Genomic DNA, 21440 nt, shown 5'->3' with positions numbered 1-21440 from the left:
AAGATGTCTGTTACTAAGTTTGACATTTTGATGTCATATATATATATATATATATATATATATATATATATATATATATATATATATATATATATATATATATATATATATATATATATATAAGAACACATAAAATATCAAAGAAGTCGATTTTTTTGTTGCTTTATGCACTCTAATTTCTAGGAGAAAGGGGTGCTAGTAATCCAGAGTTCATGTCGAGAGGTCATAACACTGGTCAAATATTGTTCTCATCAAAGAAGTCAATTTTAGTTGTTGTAAAATTTCAACGTAAAACATTTGAAATAAAAAATATAATGATCTCAAATTAAATATTTATATTAGATTGTGTATTTATGAGAAAAACATCATTTATTGCTAGGTCCAAAAAAAATACATATTCATCTAACCGAAATAAATGTGTTTTGCCCAAAACTATGAAATAAGATATTCACCAAATAATATTTGTCTTATGTAATTATTCTTTTTTAGTATTTTTTGTGTGGCTATGATTGAATTGATGGAACACAACGGAGCGGTGCAGAATGAAATATAAATTCTAGTCTATTGTTTGATTATTTTATTTAAAATGTCACACTTCATTACATACACCCCAAATTGGATGGAGCGAAAATTGAAGAATTTGATGGAATGAGATGAAATGCATTCCATCATATCCCGTTTCATTTCATCCTCTTTTTATCAATCCAAACATTGGAGCATTATGTTATTCCATTTCATTTCGCTCCGCTCCGCCGTGTTCCATCAATCCAAACATATCATTTGGGTTTAGTTTATGTATCTAGATTTTTTATATGAGTTTTTTTTTAGTTTATTAATATAAAATTAATTAGATTTTTAATGCATTTGTTCCCGGTTAAAAGTTGCTTATAAGGAGAAATACAATTAATACACATGTTTTCAATGTTGCTAATGTCACATCGAATCCCATCCCTTTCTTTAAGTTGAAATGTGTGTTTACCGGTATTTTTGGTAAACAATCACGAATTTGATGAAAGTAGTGAGATTAATTTGAAAACTCTCTAAAGCAATTTGTGCAACTAATTTGTATGAAAACATGTGCGTGTGATTTAAATGTGACCGTTTGTACCAAGACGACGCAAAAATAAAGTTTAAATAAATACAAATTTTAAAAATGACAAGGAGATAAAGTGCAATAAATGACATTAAATAAAGGTGAAACCTGAGACACAAAAAAAATATTTTGTTTAATGAAACAAGAAAACAATGAAAAAGACTGGATGCAAACACATACATATTTCTTGCGAATTGTTTTGCTCTTTGACTCGGGTACTCCAGTTGTATGGAGAGAATGTATGAAATTTTGCGACTCTTAATACAATGTATGAGTTTGCTATTTACTTTGGTTTATTATTTTGTTCTCGGGAGGTTAATGTTAAAGCCATTATGGGTCAGAATTTGTTCGACTGTATTGGTAATATTATTTTACCTCCAATATTATCTTATTGGGCTTGCCTAAGAACCCGATTGACATCTTGGTTTCGTTGAACAACTATCACATCCTAGCCATTTGGCTCTTGGCCGTTGTCGACAATCCTAGGCTCCTGGTTGTTCTAGACAACCCTCACTTCCAGAGGGTTAACCCGTGGAGATTGTTTGGTGTTGGTTCTACTGGCGCTGGTGGTGCACCAAAAAAATCAACCATTCTAGCCATTTGTTGGGCCAATTGGTGATAACATTGAGTCATATTTTCTATTAGCGAGTTAAGCACAGTGTGTATCTGCTGCGTGAGCATGTTGACCATATTGTGGTTACTCTCGTCCATTTGTTTTTTCATAACTTGGACGAGGTTATTGGTCAGAGGCAACATACTTGGGGGAAATATGCCATGCCTCCTGGTGGTTGTCCCACCTGACCAAAGTTGTCCATGGTAGGGTGTATGCATGCCATCATTATAGTTGATATTATCGTAAGGATGCCTTATGCAAGGATGCTCTTATGTAAGGATGCCTTTTGTCTTCTATGTTGTATGGCGATGCATCTACCAATCTGGCAGTATAGTATTTAACTAATGAAAATACGTTTTTCCTCAATAGAAATTGGGACCCCAGAATTACCAACACTCGTCGTTATCGGTTGATCTCCAGGGTTTGGAGCATTACCTTGGGAAGGGGTTGATTTCTACGAGACATCTCAGGAATTTTCTTACCACTCTTAAAAACCATAAACCTCGAAACTCATAATTTTTTATGTGTAGGGAAAAAACATTCAAAAGAAATGTAAGACACATTTTTCTACAAAAATATTTAGAAATATTCGCATAAAATGGTCCCACCACGTGTGCCAATTTGTTTACCGGAGTTTTTGGTAAACAATCACGAGTTTGATGAAGCTAGTGAGATTAACTTGAAAAGCCTCCAAAGCAATTTGTGCAAATAATTTTTATGAAAACAAGTGCGTGTGATTTGGTTGTGACAGTTTGTACGAAGACGACGCAAAAATAGAGTTTAAATGAAGACACATTTTGATAAATAATAAGGAGATAAAATGCACTAAATGCTTCGTTTAATGAAACAAGAAAACAATGAAAAGAGTGGATGCAGACACATACATATTTCTCGCGAACTGTTTCGCTCTTTGACTCGGGTAAGGGTGTACATGGGTCGGGTGAGTTAAATTTAGCCAAAACCATAACCCAACACATATATGGTACACCAGTTTGAGTGAGATAAAATAACCACCCACGATATTATTGGATCGGTTGGGGTAAAACTACAAATTTGTGAGTTGGATTGGGTTGGGTAGTGGGTTACCCATTTTTTCTTTTTTCTTCCTTATATAATTATAGATGACGTGTCAAATTTTTTTCTTAATAAATAATTTAACTTTTTACCGCAATTTTTTACATCAAATGTCTAAATGCACGATAATATTCATCATAAATATATTTACAAAAACCAAAGTCACATTACAGTAATGCCTAGAATTTTATAAAATACTTGCAACTTACAAGAATTAACATCAAAATAATCAAAATGCAACATCATAAATAAGTTAAAATCATTACTTACAAAATAAAAGATATTCAAAAGGTTGTAATTGAAGCAATCAAGATTAAAGACATCAAAGTTATCACTTATCAACTTACAAAACATAGTCACTCAATAACTCATGGGTTTTGTGGGTTGGTGTAGATTTATCCATAACCGAATTATTTTGAATGGTTTTTCATTTTTAAAAACCGTATTCACCCAATAACCAGACTCAACCCTTTTTTTGGATCGATTTGGATGAGTTTCATTGGGTTTACCCTACCCGTGTACACCCTAGACACATGTACTTCAGTTGTATGAAGAGAATGTATGAAATTCTGCAATCGTTGTTATAATGTATGAGTGTGTTGTTTATTATATGTTTAGAACTGTCGATGACAATTCTAAACACTAGGAGACTGTTGTGTTTTATGCCACGTTTAACCTTCAAGCTTCCACTAGCACATACAAGTGTCACCCGCGACCTCCTGCTTGTTTACCACCCATGTTATAATAATTGTTTCAAACTTCCCCATAAAATCTTGATGATAATGTGAAACGTGTCGTAGACATCATCTCTACTTGACACTCAATTTTTGAAGAATTCGCTAAGTCTTGAAACTCTTCGTGGCAGTCGATTAACATCCTCGTCGACTCAAAATTCATGTTGGTTGTCATTCTCAAGATTTTGGACATGTTTCCAAGTGATTCTGATCTTGTGGATCTATATGTTTCAAGAGATTGTGTTTCCTCATTTATTATAAGATTCTCTCTCTATCTCTCTCTCTCTTGGTAACATGCTCACACTTATAGACAAAAACAAAAGAGATAGATGAATTAAGTTGCTAGAGGTTAGACTCACACTCTAAAAACATCACAGACAAAAGGTTTTTATTAAATCATAAAGTAAGGATTTGAATCAGTGAAATAACAACTTGAATCAAAGGTTGGAAAGAAAGGAAAGGAGGCATGATTCGAGTCATGTGTATCTCATGATTAGCGTAAATTAGAGTTATGATTCGAATCACACTATTTTATGTTTTGACTCAAATTAGACAGAGCCAATTCCCAATTTTCACAAGGCTTCATGATTCGAGTCACACTATGCATGATTCGAATCACGCATCCTTACAACCTTGATTCAAGCATTATAACTTGTGACTCAAGTAATACTTAATATATTTTTGATACAAAACCAATTTCATGGATACAAGAAATAAAACAATGAATGAAGAGGTTCTTAAAGGTACGAATACTAATTATAGCCAAAGCGAATAAATACAAATTATTCAAAATGAACTACAACAATAATGCAAATAAATTCATACAATGCAAATAAACTTCAAAGCAAACAAACATGCGATAAATCAAATAATGCATATACACGCAAATTGAAAAATTGTTTTTAATAGTATCTAATAAACTTTAGAGCAATATTCCATTGTTTGAATTTGTATATAATTGATGGAGTGGAATGAAACATGATGAAGTTCATTTCATCATATGCCATACAATCTTTCAATTTTCTTTTTTTTTTTTGATAATGAAGAGGGCTTAAAGCCCGAAAGAAAAGAACAACTACTTAGCTACAACAGGAACGACAATCCCAGTAGCATTAAGATCTAATGAATCAACAAGAAAATTAGGAGCCCTGTCGAAATAAATATATCTCTTGTCAATGCATCCATGCTTTGTCAAGTAATCTGCGCACGCATTAGCACTCCTATAAATATGCGATATGATAACTGTCTCCAGAATTTTTAATTGCTGCAAAATCTGCCTAAGAATAGCAACGCATTCCACATGACCCACAACGCCTTGCTCTAGCGCTTCCACTACTTCCATGGAGTCAATATTGATCTCCACTTTCTTATAACCCAACCAATTTATGAGTTTAACACCTTCATACACTCCCAATATTTCTGCCAGAAGTGCACTACTACTACCAACATTCTTTGAGAAACCTCCTATCCACTTCCCCATTTCATCTCTAATTACACCTCCACAACCTGCGATACTATCGCTCCTACTTGCACCATCAGTATTGAGTTTGATCGTTCCGCTTGTTGGCGTCTTCCACCCCACATACTTGTTTCCACTTCCATCTTCTTTAATGTTTTTGTACAAATTCATGGCCTGAAGGTATTCATCACGCCTTCTAAGAATAGGGTTGATAGGATCAATAAGCCGCGCATAATTATCATCGTGCTCTTCCTGATTTCGCAACGTCCATAAAGCATTGCAAGCAACAATCCAAGTATTTCTCCCATCCTTATTACTATTGTTCATGTAGTTAAGATTCAAACTTATCCACTTTGCCAAGTCTGCCGAAAAAAACTCCAGCATTAGCTCACTAGGGACTAAGCTTTGCCAAACTTTCACGCATGCATGGCAATCTCGCTGCGCATGCAGGCTGGACTCACAAGCAGCTCCACACAAATTGCACCCCACGCTTCCCAATCCTTTGTTATTCTTGCTGAGATTAGTAAGCAGTCAGTTATGCTTAAGCAACCACATAAAAGTTTTGCATCTCTTCATAATCGATGCTTTCCAAATCTTACTCCAATCTCCATCAATGTCTTCAGTATTATAACCTTCGAGTCAATTTTCATTTCAACCCATTATAGATATATGTAATATAATGAACTAATTTGTTTTATTACATCCCATCAAGTTATAGAAAACACAAACAATAAAATAAAATATCTATTTTATTTCGTTCCGTTCCACTTCATTCTATCCTATTTCATCCTGCTGCTCTGAGATCCGACACTAGTTAATCCAATCACTCTTTATCATGGTCCGGACTCAATTATTTAATTACTACTCTACCATAGACGTCACTATTAGTTAGATTCCAACGTGTCTTCAAAAATCAATACTAAATTTCCAATAAAAATAACTAACGAAGTATAGTTTTCTATAAATAAATAAATAACAAAAAAAAAAAAAACTGTAACCACTCGCTACTACTACTATAGTTCTAGTAATATTATCACGAGCAAGTAAAAAGTGAAAAGCAACAAACGCGCTTTATTCTTAGCTTCTTCTGTGCCGCACCCAACCAAGGTCCCAAACCGTTTCTTCTTCTCCTTCTCCTTCTCTTCATTTCTTTATAATCCCAATCCTTCACATTTCTTTGTTAACTCTCGCTCACGCGCTCTGAGTTTTAGGGTTTTTTTCTTTCATTCTTTCAGATTCAAGATGATAGACTTTTCTCGCGTTCAGAAGGAGCTTGTCGAATGCCGTAAAGACGCTGCGGGATCGGGAATTCAGGTTAGTCCGAAAAGCGATAACCTCGTTAACTTGATCGGAACCATTCCTGGCCCTACCGGAACGCCTTACGAAGGGGGTGTTTTTCAGATTGAAATCACAATACCTGGTAATTAACTATTCGTATTCGGTTTCTTTTTGTTTATCCCTAATTATTCTTTTTCAATTAGAATTAGCTAGGGTTTTCAATTCATTAATTTGTTACTTTTGTTGCAGATGGATACCCGTTTGAACCTCCAAAGATGAAGTTTACAACCAAAGTCTGGTATGGGATATGTTGTTTCTGTTCTCTCTCTTCTGTGATTAATAAATTTTGTTGGATTACTGAACATAGTGGTTAAGTTTTACATGAGTATGACTATGGAGTATGTGATAGGCAGTGTTTTGTGTGCAATTCAGTTCTCTCTCCTTAATGATGCATATATTTATCGGACTATGGAAAACCTGCGATGTTGTGCGTGACTGAATGTTTGGCGGTTAAGTATCAACACGAGAATAACGTAAGTGTAGCAGAGATGAGGATGTTGCGTTGAGTGTGTGGTAAGATTAGAAATGACAATATTAGAGAGAGTGTTGGGGTAGCACCTATAGTGGGAAAGATGGTGGAAAATAGACTTAGGTGGTTTGGACATGTAGAGAGAAGACATGGAGATTTTGTGGTGAGGAGAGTAGATCAGATGGAGAGAAGTCAAAAGCCTAGAGGTAGAGTAAGACCTAAAAAAACTATAAGAGAAGTTATTATGAAAGACCTCGAGATTATCAATTTGGATAGATGAATGGTCCTAGATAGAACATTATGGAGAAAGTTGATTCATGTAACCGACCTCACTGGGATTAAGACTTGGTTGTTGTTGGTTGGGAAATCTTTGTATTTCATTGATTGTTTCTGCGTTTTCCGTTTTAGTTGAGTGACTGTGGAGTATGTGATGTGCAGTGTTATATGTTCAATTTAGTGGATTGGCGGCCTGATAAAATCTGCCGCTTGCTGCACCCTATTAAATCTCCTAAATGATTTTGATCTATTGAAATCTTTGTTTTTCATCGATGTCTACTGCAGTTTATTCTTGCTTTTTCGTTTGTAGTTGAGTATGACTGTGGAGTATGTGACAGGCAGTGTTCTTTGTTCAATTAAGTGAATCGGCGGCCTGCTAAAATCTGCCGCTGCACCCTATGGATTCTCCTTAATGATGCTGATCTATTGGGATCTTTGTATTTCATTGATGTCTACTGTGGTTTATTCTTTATTTTCTTTTTTAGTTGAAATGTTTTTACTCATAACCATTAAAATGCTACTTTGTTAACTATTTTCAAGATTGTACATATGAATGTCTACATTTCCTTTAGAAATTCTTGAAAACATGAAACTAGATGGAAATATACAAGCAAACCAAACACACTGTTCTAATTTGTTAGTGTTTAAAACTATTGCTTTTTGTTACTTGACATGCTGTTATTTTCCTGGAAATCTATAGTATAATCCCATGATACAATTTTGGATTTGGTTGAAGATAAGCTCTTCTAAGAACATCTTTTTTTTTGTTGATAAAGACCTGTATATTCCAATAGAAAAGATTGATAGACAAAAAAGAGTGGTGGATTAGGCCAAAACCCACTCGATAAGACTTGAATCTAAAAAAAAGGTAAACCTAGCCTATTCTTTACATAGTCGTCCCTTACTCCCTTATATTCAAAGGAATGAAATCTAAACTAAAGAATTAGATGTGCAGCCTATGTTGGCAAAATTCCGCACAACTATTTCCTTCTCTAAATATGTGTGAAATGATAAAAGACATGTTAGCAATAATTCTGATGCTAGAATTCCATCTATTCCTTAATAGCCAAGACACTAAAAACAAAGTTGGTATTAGCAAAAGCCTTGACAACTAAAGAAGAGACTGATTCCACCTAAAGCCTCAACCAACCTTTATCTCTAGCTATCTCGATAGACCTCATGACACCACAAAATTCAGTTAAAAGAGAGTTATCCCACAATAAATGTTCAGCCAAAGCAAAAATGAAAGAACCATTATGATCCCTGAAAATACCTTCACACCCTGCAGAAGAATTATTAGAAGAGTAAGTTCCATCAACATTGCACTTGATCCAACCTAAGCAAAGGAGGACTCCAAATCACTTCTTTGATTGAAGGGGCCTTGGGAGGATGGATTGATGTGTTGAAAGCTTTAAGAAGGACAAAGTCCTCAATAGAGGCTCTAGAAGTTAGAGTAGATTTACCGCTAGTAAGCTTAACCTGTGCCAAAAATTTGGAGCAAATTGAGTTGAAAGGAATAAGGTGATTTGAAGATTACACCATTCCTAGCTTCCCAAATTGCACTAGGATATAGAATTTGTTCTGATATTTTATGCTTAGGTTTCAATCGGTATTGTATTAATTATTGAATATTGATGCCAATGTAAGCTCTAAACCTATTAAAGAAGCTTAATATGCTGGTCCTTTTAATATAGTGTAGTAATATAATGCTGGTCCTTTTAATGTAGGGTGGTATTTGGCCTCAAAATATTGATATGATGAGTTTTGTATGTCATCTTTTGTTATTCTTTGCCTTTCACCATCTCTCCCCGATTACCAATCTGGCAGTTATGCTTCTAGTGCTTGTTTCAATTGCCTCGTCGTTAGGTGTTCAGGCTCCTAAAGAAGCATATGATTGTTGAATGTATTTTCAATCTTAGGATTTATAATATGAGCAATTTACTTATGCACTGAAAACATGGCACTTAACGCATTATTGTTGAGTAAATATATGTTTGGTTTATTAATTTCGCGATGCATATAACCATTGAAGGCACCCAAATATCAGCAGCCAAAGTGGGGCTATTTGCCTGGACATCTTGAAAGATCAGTGGAGCCCGGCACTGACTCTGAAGACTGCACTACTTTCTGTGCAAGCACTTCTTTCTGCTCCTCAGCCTGATGATCCTCAAGATGCTGTTGTGGCACAGCAGGTCTGATTCATTCTTGTGTAGCTGTATCTTTACTCTTTGCTTATTCTCGTATGTTTTGCGTGTGGAACTAACAAAGCCCAATATATTGAATACTTCTATGCTTGTCTAAGTTTCTACTATATCAACTTCTATTGGTATTTGCATATTTTTCTTGAGTCAGTTATGTCATTCTATATAAACCATTGTTTATCTATGGGCAATGCAGTATCTCAAAGACTATCAGACATTTGTCAATACTGCTCGCTACTGGACTGAAAGTTTTGCGAAGACATCATCCCGTGGAGTTGAAGATAAGGTAACAAACTTGATGCATTTATTTTTTGGAATTTGGAAGCACAGCATTAAGTATGTGTGTGGTTTCACGTTATAAAACCAAATCACGTTAAAAACCACATCCCAATGCAATAAAACGTGAAAATCACGAAGCTACTATTTGGAGCTTTTGAGTTGATGTGGTTTTTCAACGCGATTTTGATCAAGTAGATGGGCATCTAAACATACACTAAGTATATTTTAATTGATCTTACCTGCCGTGACCTTTTTAAAAGTGGACATATTTTATGTTTTATTCCCTTGAAGTAGTAAATTGTATATTACTTTGGTTATTGAAACTCTGTTTATATGAATTAATCTTTGAATATGCCAACTTATTTAAAAATCCATTCTTTTGTCATGTAGGTAACATGTAACCCTTGTGTAGGTAGTGTGCCATGTGAACTACTCCTTAAATGTAGTTGATGAAAAAAGTGATTTTGAAAAAAAAAAGAGAATATATTTGTGAAATTTGGTTTATTAGTGACCAAATTGTATAGTAATTTATGTCTTTTGTTGTTAAACACTTTAGTGAAGAAAATATGATAATGCTCTAGTTAATACTATTATTGTATTACACTGCTACTTTTATACCATATTTGTTATTGATAATATGCATAACCAGTTTAAGAAGATTGATGTTGTGCTGTTTATTTGGTAAGCATGAAAATATAAAATTTAAGCTACTTTATAGGAATGATATTATTTCCATGGGTAATGTATTAATTATGATGATATTTGTTTGAAGAAGTTTCATAGTGCAATTTCTATTCAATTTTGTTTCAGGTACAGAAACTGGTTGAAATGGGATTTCCTGAAGCTCAAGTAAGGAGTATTTTGGAAGCCGTTGGTGGTGATGAAAACTTGGCTCTTGAAAGACTATTGTAGGGTGATGATCATTGTGAAGCTTATATGAAATGTTGGAAGCACATAGATAAAAAAAGGTTCATTGAATATAAAGATATAATAATCCTATATCATATAGTATTTCGGGTTAATTCTGCCTTTTTTTCTCTTTTAAAACTTTGTACTCGACATTGTCCTAATTTTCTCGTAGCAGGTATAAAATTGATGAAAAACCTTATTGGCAAGTTATATTTGCTTTCGTTCAACTTATGTTTTTGTTCCTAAACTTTCTGTTTGATGTTTGGTCTAAGTAACATGGATAAATTATGTTAGGTCATGTGATGATGTAACTCTAACCGGATCGGAGGTTAGTCGATTTAGGGAAAATATTGCCCAGACCATTTCATGGTAGTTTTGTTTACGAAAATGAAAATTTTCTTAAATACTGTAAGAATCTAAGAGCGTATTTGGATATGGAATTTGAATGAGAAAAATTTAAAATGACATGATTAAAATTTTGGAATTAATGAAGGATTGTTAAAATGATTATTATTAATCTTCATAATGCTAAATAATTTATATTTAAATTAAATAAAGTTCAATTGTATAATTTAAATTGTTTAAAGTTATATTGACATTGTTTGGCACATGGCTTTTTCTATTGCATAGGTTGAGGTGTGGTGTAAATTTCATTCTGATCCCAACCTCATTCTCTTTTTGGTGTCCCAACCTCATTCTCTTTTTGGTGTGGTCTTTTCCTCCAAGACCACGGGCGCATAGTTTTAGGTTTGAGGTAGCTTAGATCTCACACTCGAAGTACTCTAATATAGTCCAGATTGCTTGGAGAAATCTCGTATGGTATTGTAACTTATCTTTAAAATGTACACGGTTCTATCTTTTTTAATAAGGAAACTTTTGGTAATATCAGTAAACTAAAGCACAACATTGAGAGGAGATTAGAAGTATCCAAGTAAACTAAAGCACAACATTGAGAAGAGATTAGAAGTATCCAACGCTCTTTAGAGAGAATAGGTTTGACAAGAGTAGTTTCATCTTTTTCCTTTTTTTAATTTTCTACTAATTTATTTGTTTGTTTTACATAATATTTTTAAATTTTGATTTTACAAATGATTTTGTTTTAAAACAAAATTTTTAAACCTTCACACTCCCCTAAATTTTTACTCATTTTATAGGCTTATTCTCAATAAGGTTCCCACAAGATGAGAACCTCACATCTTAAAGTCTTCACGTAGTGTTTTAATGTGATTTGTGTCGTTGTGTCTTAATGATTCTAATAATAATTTAGTGTAATATTTCTCATTTTCCAACTTATTATACTTGGGAAAATCATCCGATTAAAATTGACAGTCATTCGTTCCATCTCTTTATTTTAAGCATTTGTCAACGGTGTTGGGCCAATCAGTGTATATTGTCGTTTTAACTAGTGACTAATGATTTGACATTGCAGGAGCAATCACAACTCACAAGTTTAAAGGTGAGAATATTCTTTGAAAGTGTGTCATTAACATGGTTGTTTCTAGTTTTTCCTTAACATACAATACAACCCCTATAATGTTACTTCTTCATCTATGCATTAGTTTCCAATTTTTTATATTATATTCATGTAGTTATGTTTTTATTTTCTCCCTTTCTTTCTCAACCAAAATTTCGTGTGAGTGAGATCATTGATGTACTACCTTTTTACATGTATTATGCAACCATATGTAACAGAGAGAAATAAATCATATGAATAACACTTCAATAGCACTTTACAAAGGCAATCTCTGGTTTCATTCTAATAAATATTCCATATATCTAGCTACACCAGTATATGTTAATTCAAAAGAAATTGAACAAAAAAGATGCCTAGAAAAGCCCAAACAAAGAAGAACTCTTAGTTCTAGTTAGTTATTATATGATTAAGATGTGTCTTCAATATTTTCTCTAGCAGCATCTAGTGCATTCTAAATCAGTTATCCTCAAGAAGACTTCTTCTGTCATTTCCCGCGCAACCCATCATTCGATTCATTCTATTCTTTTGTATATTCTTAACATTCAGTAGATTTTTCTTCATTGCCTCCAGCTTCTTTCTCTTGTTATGTCCTTTTTTCTTCGGAGTCGTCTCCTTAACAACCTGAACAAAACCGATTTATAAAGTCAAGTGTTACATTTTTTTAATACCGTACGGGAAATTCAAAGCAAATGAATTAAAAACCATTTACTTACATCGTTCGAGTTGCTTGCATTCTCCGATTCAGATATCTCACTTTCATCGCTATCGTCAGTACTGTGTGACTTGTTGTACACGGCAATGTTTTGATCCTCTTTCTCAGGTATTTGCTCGGCGCTTGCATGTTTGTCATGTGATTCTTGTTCTTTTTTCTTGTTGCTCGCAACGCAATATATTTTAAAACTCGGTGATCCAGGACCTATACGTCTTCCATCATCCTCGTCTTCCTCTTCCTCTTCGTCTTCCTCTTCCTCTTCCTCTTTGCTTTCTCCTTCCTCCTTGTCATGTTTTTCTTGCATGGACAATCCACTATTTACCTCAGTTGTTGTCTTCTCAACATCTTTATCTATCGGTCCTTTCGGCCCTTCTTCCTTCTTCTCCTTCTTCTCTTCCTTAATTTCGCATTCAGAAACTGGCAACGGAACAACTTGAGAGAGTTTGTCAATAGCCAATGCATGTATTATTGCGTGCTGTTCTTTTTGCGGTTGAGTTTCTTCCGAAACTTCATTTTGATCCGAACACTTCCCATCAGAGCCTCCATCATTGTCCTTCAAAAGTTGTTTCTTCGAAAGTTCATTGTCTTCTGCTTGTACATTATTCCTACGTTTTCTAAACTCTTCAAATCTTTGTCCAAGAAGAGGACGAATCTTCGCAGGCAATACATCGCCGCTATTTGGATTAATCAACCTGGAATTGTTACCTCCCATTATAAAGAGAAAATAAATTATTACAAGAAAAGTAATAATTAAATTCTCTTTATATTGGATTACAAGGTTATGGAGATGTGAAAGTTGGGGGGATTATGAAGGATTTTGAGAATGTGGCAGTTGAAGATGAAGATGATTAACTAGATACAGTCTGTGTTAACAGATGTTGACATTCAATTATAGAATACACACAACAATAAGAAGAACAGAAGAAAAAAAACTAAAATATTGATCAACATGTACATTGTATCTCTGTCTTAGTATTGTTGGAATTTTGAAAGTGTCAATTTTAGACAAGAAGGAACCAACACAACCTGGACAAGTTAACAGTCTATTTTGTCTAAATAAGGTGTAGGAATTTTAATATATGAGTTTAATTGTATACATTTTTAGTATAAACTAATTTTAAAATACATTTAATGAGAGATTTTTTATTTTTTATTATTTCAGTTTAGGTCTTTTTTTATTTTTTTTATTTTTATACTAGATTATAGCTTTTTAAATATAACTATAAAAGCGTAAAAATGCAGTAAAATAGTAAACTTTCATTTTTTTTAATTATTTGTACAAATAAGATCTATGATGATAAAAATGAGATTTAGCAAATTACAATCAAACTTTAAGTATTTTTTTAATTTAGTATATTAAGGACTACAATTTCACTCTTTACAAAAAAATAAATGGATTGTCACATTGAAACATATAATCAAACGTCCCTACACAATATTAATTACAAATAAGTAAATATATTGTTGCATATTCAAAATGTCTTTCTATAATAACTCAAGAGCATTTGGATTAAATAAGATGCGATCTCCTCCAATTTAACCAAAAGTTTTAAGTTCGAATTCAGTCCTGAACATGCTGTAGTATTAAATTTTCTTCAGAGATTTTTTTAAAAAAATGTTCCCTCCACAATATTGATTAAACTTTTTTAACATGACAAATAGAAATTAGTTTGTTTCTTTTAATAAAAAGTTTTTATGAGACATATGATAAGTTTTAATTGCCAACATCAAAATTTTTAGATGAGTTATCCTTTAATAAATTGGATATAATTTATGACATCAATAAAATATTATATTAGTAGAAGTATGCATTAGAAAAGTTTCGAGTAATGAAGAGAAATATAACATATTTTAAGATAGTTAAAAATCAGAATGCTATAAAGCATTAGAAAAGTCGACAAGATGACGGGCTGCAAGGCAATCCTACGGTTGGCCGCCATCAAGGGTGCCAGGAGCCGCAGAGACGAGGGTCCAGCGGTGTCGGGGGAGTTTGGCTGAGGCGAGTCTGGTCTAGGCAATTCACAAGTATCAGGTTTAATCGTTTTGATTTTGGAATCTATTTGTTAATATTAGAATATTATAAATATCTTTTATATTAATTTATATTAATTTAGAGATCCTTTAAATTAATATAATGAATATTATAAGACATCTATAATTTTTTATTCAAATAATTAACGAGCTGGTTTTTGGGCACATTAAGGTTTCGTTGGCTTTTAGAAGTTATAAATATTATTTATTATTTTTTTCATAAAAAACCTTTAGAATGTAGTCTATAAGACAAAGGAGGTAGGATGTGAAATTTAAATAGAGTAGTCTATATAGATATTTGGAGAGATTGAAAAACACTTGGAAAAAAATATGGTTTGTTCTTGAAAACTTGAGTGACTATTTTCTTATAACTCTTTTGTAATCTCTTGTAACAACTTTTAAAGAAAAGTGAATCAAATAGTTGGTTTCTCCCCTAGAGTAGTTCTTTTGATTGAACTGGGTAGCCAAATTATTGTGTTTCATGTCTTTTATCTTTTATCTTTTTGTGTGTTTGTCTTCACTCTTGACGGGTTACTTTATTGTTTAAAGTCATTTATTTTTGTTTTCATTGTTATATGTTTATACACATCAAATTTTTTTGGTGTGTTTGAACTTTGAATAATTCTACCAAGTGCATTTAATTATTCCACCATTTTTTACAATGAGTGGCGCCAACCGTGGGGCAAATGGATTTTTTTACAAGTGAGCACAATGTGCTCTAAATTGCAAATAAAAAAGTTTTCCAAAGAGGATGATTGTGGGTCGTGGAAAGTGAAGATGCATTGAAGCATTGAAGGGTGATACATTGATGCTTGTACACCTAACACATGCAAAAAAAAACTGAGATGGTGGATAAGACCAAACGTGTCATTATCTCGTGCTTCGGATATAAAATTCTAAAGGAAGTCTCCAGGGAGAAGACTGCAGCTTCAATATGGGAAAACTTGAATCATTGTATATAACCATGTCTTTGGATTATAGGTTGAATATGTAATAACAACTCCAGTCATTTAGAATGGCAGAAAACAAATCCATAATGGAGCAATTGACAAAATTTCACACGATCATTGATGATCTGGAGAATATTGTGGTGATGAATGTTGATAAGAACAAGGCTTCACTCTTGTTAAGTTCACTATCCATATTTTTTGAGTACTTTAAGGATGACCATAGTTACGGTAAGTAATGTACAATTATTTTGGATGAAGTCTACGCGGTTGTGAGATCTAAGAAATTTTAAAGGTGAAAATTTTGAATATTGATGGTAACAGTGAAGACTTGAGTGTCTTAAGGAGGGGAAGCGAGTGTAGAGGGATGTCTAAATAAAATAGGTTTAACCAGTCAAGATTAAAAGGCTTTACTTTGTGGAATCTTGTTTTGCAGATGATATGCTTTTAACAAGGATATTAATTTTTGATGATAACAACTAATGTCTATTGAGAAGTCAAGCACAAGTGGTTAAGCGGATAAAGATACAAACCTAAGTATTAGGATTTGATGGACTTGACTATCCGATGATGACAATCAAGTGAAATGTAACTCAAATCTTATCTCAAGTAATCTTAAGCAAATGTCTACATAAGAGTATCTGATAGAGTCTTGAAGCGCAAGAAAGCCCTACCTAAGTTAGTATGAGTGAATACTATAAAGGGCGTTCTCGTGAAAGTACATGACTAAAGTGCACACACACACACACACAAAAAACATTTTTAAAACTGATTTTCGGGAAGAAAATATCTTCAAAAATATCTTGAAATTGTGTCAGATGAATTGGGAGCTGCCAAAATAGCTCTGGACAAACTTTTGACTTATCTAATTAATTAACACTTTTATCTAATCGGTTAGCTCAATTCAAAATTATGTACCAAGCAATTAGGACAACACCTTAATAATGTGAACTAACCAAATATATTTTGAACATCTAATCGATCGGAATCATGTGCTAATTGATTAGATTGTCACAAAAAAGAATTTATTTGAAATTCATTTTTGGGCCAATCTCTAGCCTATAAATAGAAGTCTCTTCCCTAATTTTATTTCATCCAGAATCGTGTTTTGACACGACTCGCTCTCTCCCCCTCTCACTCTCTGTAAACTTTTGTTTACTTTCTTTCATTAAGATTTTAGCTAAAGTACTTCTGCGAGAAAGTTCTTTTTATGAGTGAGGTGGATACTTTCAAGACCAGTTCTTGGAGAGAGTAGTAGGTCATTTTGTTTTGACTTAACCTATATAACTCTCAGTGTCTTCTCTTTTCCTCTACTCTTTACTTTTCCGTAATTTATTTTCTGCAAATTATTTTTTCTGATGTATAATACTTAAAATGTTTTTAAACTCTAATTTTATTTTGCAAAGTTTTTCAAAATCACTTTTTTCTCTACCACACAATTCACCCCCCATCTTGTGTGTGAAGTCTCAGATCCCACATACTTGTCAAAAAAAATCAGTCACTTCATAAGGGATTGTACCTTGAGAAAGAGTAATGATGATTTTGTTCAGATAAGAGCTGGCTCAGATGAGGATAATTATGAGAGTGCTGGTGCACAAATGGTGTCGAGTTTGAAGATTGAAGAGAGTTAGGTCATAGGGTGTTGAAGATTTTGTATAGTGGAGTGATCATGACTAAAAGGTCTAAAATATGAAATATGTAATTTAGAAGGTTCTTGTGTTGTTGTTCATTCATCATCGACTAATAAAGACTTTCATGAGAAGAACAAACTATTGGAATTGAGATCAAGGCGTGGTGGATACCTAAAGGTTATTTCACACCGCTTTAATGAGTTTTGTAAAAGAAAATGGATAAAACGTTGACTATTGAGTTTCCATGGAGTTTTTAAGGTAAGGATGATTCCAAAATAGCTTATCTGGCAGACAAGTGTTCTTTTACATGGATATACTTCCAGTTCCAGATACCTATGGTGGTTTGTAGTAGGAAACTTGAAAACTAATCTTAATTAAATTTTGTCAAAATTATTGATGAAACTAAGATAATTCAGCTTGATTATAAAGTTGAAGATTATGTCTTCAATGACTATTCAAAAGGTGTAAAAGGTTATGAGTGATGAAAAGTGGAATATAGAGGATCAAAGTTTCTCATTTGCAAATGTATTACTTTCAGTGAGTCCTATTCGAGATAAAAGAGTAAAGATCCAGGGATGAAGTTTTTATAAATTGTGGCGAAGAATACTCGATTTGAGGTGGAGGTTCCTGTTATTGAACAATTAGTAGTGATAGAACGATTACAAAGACCTCTAATTATCATTTGATTCATGATAAGATAAGGAGAAAGATTGAACCATTTCAAAGGTAGAGTTATATTAAACTTGATTGTTATGCTTTGAATGTGGGTGGCTGGTTGCAAAACTAAAAAATAAGAACGTTCAGTGAGGCATTCAAAAGCAAGTGAAGTCAAGTATGGTTAAAGAACCATGTGTGTGAACTTGTTAGATTAGTTAAGCAAGAAAAGGTGGTCGAAAGTAAGTAGGTGCAAGAGGCAAGATCAAGGTTGTTGAATCATAAGTTAAATATGGTAAAAACCAGCAAGATGGTTCATGAGTAACATGATCACCGTAGTTTAAATTTGTACTGTTATATTTGCAAAAGTTATACAGGAGGTGACACAAGATTCACCAGATGCGCAATAGACCTAGTCAATGAAACCCGAGTTGTCGCCCACATCATGGAGTTCATCCCAAACAAAAGGCGTCTAGAAGATACAACTCAAAGATAGTTCTAAGAGAGATGCAAGAGAGTGACCTCGTGCTCAGGCAAATGATTGTTCTGACTCAACATGGGAAGCTACAATCTAACTAGGAGGGTCCATATCATGTATGTTAAAAACTATCCCATGGAGCCTTAAGCTCGAGAAGTTAAATGAGCAACTCGTGACAAAAATGGTTTATTATAGAAAGAATACGGGCACAATGGAGCCACTCCTTCCCACTTAAGTTATGAGGATGAGATTTATAAGGTGGACCCACTCTTAAAGTGAGACTCACCATTTATTTTGGAAAAAAAAAAGAAGGAAAAAGAATAAGAAAAAAGAGTTTTTTTTTTGTATTGTTTTAATTGGGTCAAACCAATGTGATAAATGATTAAAAGAAATTTTTTAATCTTTAAAGCAACACAACATTAAAGCAATCAAACAAGGGTTTTAGAGAAAACTTGAAATAGAGAAGGCATGACGATTGTTAGGGGGGCTACCAGAGCGCTTTCAAAAGCGCTTTCGTTACCTACGGCAGCGCTGGCTTTGGCAGCACTTTAAAGCGCTTTAGTAGCCCAAAAAAAGCGCTTTGGTAGCCCTTTTCCGTAGTAGTGGTTGTGAAAGAATAAGAGAAAATTGGCTTCAATTGATAGATAAGTAGCAAATTTTATATGTTTGAGCAACAAATTCAATAAATGTTGAGTAGTTTAACATTCTTTTAAATTTGTTTCGGTATTTTCACAATTATGAGGAGGTGTTGTTTGGAGTAGAGTGTGTTTCTCACCTTTACTATTTATTGGTAAAGATTTTTATCTCCTAGTGTTACTAGGAAGACTCTTTGTATATCTATTATTTATATAGTAAAAGTTTTTTATTAGACTAGATCTTGTGGTTTTTATTCTCTCACTTTAACGAAAGTTTTCCACATTAAAAAGTCGGTATCTTTCTATTTAATTTTTCTATTATTATTATTATTATTATTATTATTATTATTATTATTATTATTATTATTATTATTATTATTATTATTATTATTATTATTATGTAATTGATTTTGTTGGTTATCTGTTTAAAATAGATTTGGAAATATATTCTGCTTTAAAGATATCGAATATAACATCTATACTATTTTATGTGCTTCATTTTTCCATATTTATATTCAATTAAAAAAATCTTGAATATAATCATCATAGTAATTTAATCCCTATTGAGTTTATAATATGATAGAAAATATGAAATTAAAGCATCAAGGTGAACAAAATGTTATTTCATGAAAAAGTGGTACTTCTCATCCCTTTAACTATGATAATAAAAGTTGAACAATATAAGTATACATGGAAAATACATTTTAATTTAAGGGAAAGATGTTCATCCTCTTAAAAACTAAGCATGAAATGTGATAGAGTTTCTACTTGTCTTTTACATTTTGCATGGGATAAGAATGTTCACATGCATGTAACTAGTTTTCATGAATGTTTATGGATGTGCTTCTTTTTTTTCTCCACCTCCATCTCTTCCTATAGGTTCACCTTTTTCTTCTCTTGAATGTTCTTTGTTTTCTCCTTTGCTTTCTCCTCCAGGTTTGTTGCTTTTTCGTTTTTCGGGTAATCCTCCTGCCCAACCTCCTTCTGTCCAACTTCCCCAATATCCATCACCATACTCTCTTCCTTTGTCTCCATGGTTTCCACCTTTTCCCCAATATTCATTCTCATTCACCTCAATTCTTGTTTTGAAGTCTTCAATTACATCAACTACAAATCAAACAACATGTGTTTATTAAACATAATAAAGTAGAGAGAAATTTTGCAAACAATTTATAAATTGTAAATTTTTACCGTCTTTGAGTGGCTCCATTGCCATAATAAAGATCAAATTTAATGCACAAAGAAAGAACACAAAGATAAAATATTTAGTTTTCATCTTTGATCAATTAAGAGTATAATTGTAGTTAAATGTGAATTCTCTATGGATCCAGCCAGTATCTATTTATAGTGATCATGGGATAAGATAAATAAAAGAAGTAAAAAAAAACTTGATTTGGATAATATTTTGTATAGTAACCATTTGGATGATTATAAGAGTATCGGGTCATTATACCTATTCAAGGATAAATTGGAACATGTTTGTCTAAGAGGTAAGAAAATCTTTTATATTTAAATATAAGGTTAAATTACTCCCAATGTCCTTTAAGTTATTTAATTGTAACAGTTTATTCCTTTAAGTTTTTTTTGTAACAACTTGGTCCTTTTGGGTGATATCTGCCTCTTTTTTCTCTCATTTTAATCATTTAGAAATGTTGGTTGATTAACGTAGAAGTAGAATGCTCTACGGACTGTGTGTTCATTAACGTAGATGCAGGCTGTTTTGAGGAGGGGTGGATGGCAATGAGCTTGGTGATTCGGGACAGCAAGAGAAAGGTTATCCTGTCGGCGTGTTGTCGTAGAAGAATGAGTGTGGAACCGGAGCTGGCGGAAGCTATGGCGATAGAATGGGGGATTTCGATGGCGCTTCATCTTAACCACAAAACCATTGTTCTGATTTCTGATGCCAAAAGGGTGGTTGACAGTTTAAATGGGCTGGAGGTTATTGCCAACATTGAACCAGTTTTGGTGGACTGCAAAAAACTCCTAGAACAGTTAGTTTGTTTTTCTGTTATTTATTGTAATCGCTCTTTTAATGAAGATGCCCATAGATTAGTTGGCATTGGTAGACAATTAGGAAGTAAGACTTGGCTGGATTTTATTCCGCCTTCTGATGTATCCTTGTTTCCGACTTCGGTCTCTGTTTAATGAAGTTCGTTGGATATCAAAAAAAAAAAAAAAGAAATGTTGGTTGATGTGTTTTTGGAAGCACTTCATCATTTTTACATCCCTCAAAATAATTGCATCCACAATTAGCACATTTTCTCGGTTAAAAAAGGATAATGATGCACACATATGATAACATAAAGGACCTAGTTGTAACGAAAATAACATGAAGGACCAAACTGTTACAATTAAATAATTTAAAGGACCTTGAGTGTAATTTAACCTAAATATAAAGATAGATTACTAACAAGTTATTCGTGCTTCACTTCC

General features: G+C 33.1%; 3 protein-coding genes across 4 annotated transcripts; 1 reads left to right on the top strand and 2 right to left on the bottom strand.

The window, feature by feature from the left end:
* The first annotated feature begins 5953 nt into the window (after positions 1-5953).
* On the top strand, positions 5954-10676 carry LOC131630473 (ubiquitin-conjugating enzyme E2 27-like). Of its 2 annotated transcripts, XM_058901243.1 has the most exons (6): positions 5954-6080; positions 6209-6393; positions 6501-6549; positions 9089-9248; positions 9454-9543; positions 10347-10676. In XM_058901243.1, exons 2-6 carry the CDS (start codon positions 6216-6218, stop codon positions 10446-10448), a joined length of 579 nt encoding a protein of 192 aa, XP_058757226.1. In that variant the 5' UTR covers positions 5954-6080; positions 6209-6215; the 3' UTR covers positions 10449-10676. The 2 variants fall into 2 exon arrangements, with proteins under 2 accessions (XP_058757226.1, XP_058757225.1); XM_058901242.1 differs by lacking the exon at positions 5954-6080 and having other exon boundaries at positions 6087-6393.
* A 1522-nt stretch (positions 10677-12198) lies between these two features.
* On the bottom strand, positions 12199-13380 carry LOC131630472 (uncharacterized). Its single transcript, XM_058901241.1, has 2 exons — positions 12633-13380; positions 12199-12540 (listed from the first exon to the last, which is right to left on the bottom strand). Exons 1-2 carry the CDS (start codon positions 13341-13343, stop codon positions 12376-12378), a joined length of 876 nt encoding a protein of 291 aa, XP_058757224.1. The 5' UTR covers positions 13344-13380; the 3' UTR covers positions 12199-12375.
* A 6208-nt stretch (positions 13381-19588) lies between these two features.
* On the bottom strand, positions 19589-20353 carry LOC131630503 (uncharacterized). The gene is made up of 2 exons (XM_058901280.1): positions 20199-20353; positions 19589-20114 (listed from the first exon to the last, which is right to left on the bottom strand). The coding sequence occupies exons 1-2, from the start codon at positions 20281-20283 to the stop codon at positions 19840-19842; spliced, it is 360 nt and encodes a 119-aa protein (XP_058757263.1). The 5' UTR covers positions 20284-20353; the 3' UTR covers positions 19589-19839.
* Positions 20354-21440: the final 1087 nt, after the last annotated feature.

Source organism: Vicia villosa, unplaced genomic scaffold (assembly GCF_029867415.1).
Source record: "Vicia villosa cultivar HV-30 ecotype Madison, WI unplaced genomic scaffold, Vvil1.0 ctg.000685F_1_1, whole genome shotgun sequence".
NCBI classification, from domain to species: Eukaryota; Viridiplantae; Streptophyta; class Magnoliopsida; order Fabales; family Fabaceae; genus Vicia; species Vicia villosa.
Note: the sequence above shows the minus strand (reverse complement) of the source record. Positions and strands in the feature narration are given on the sequence as shown.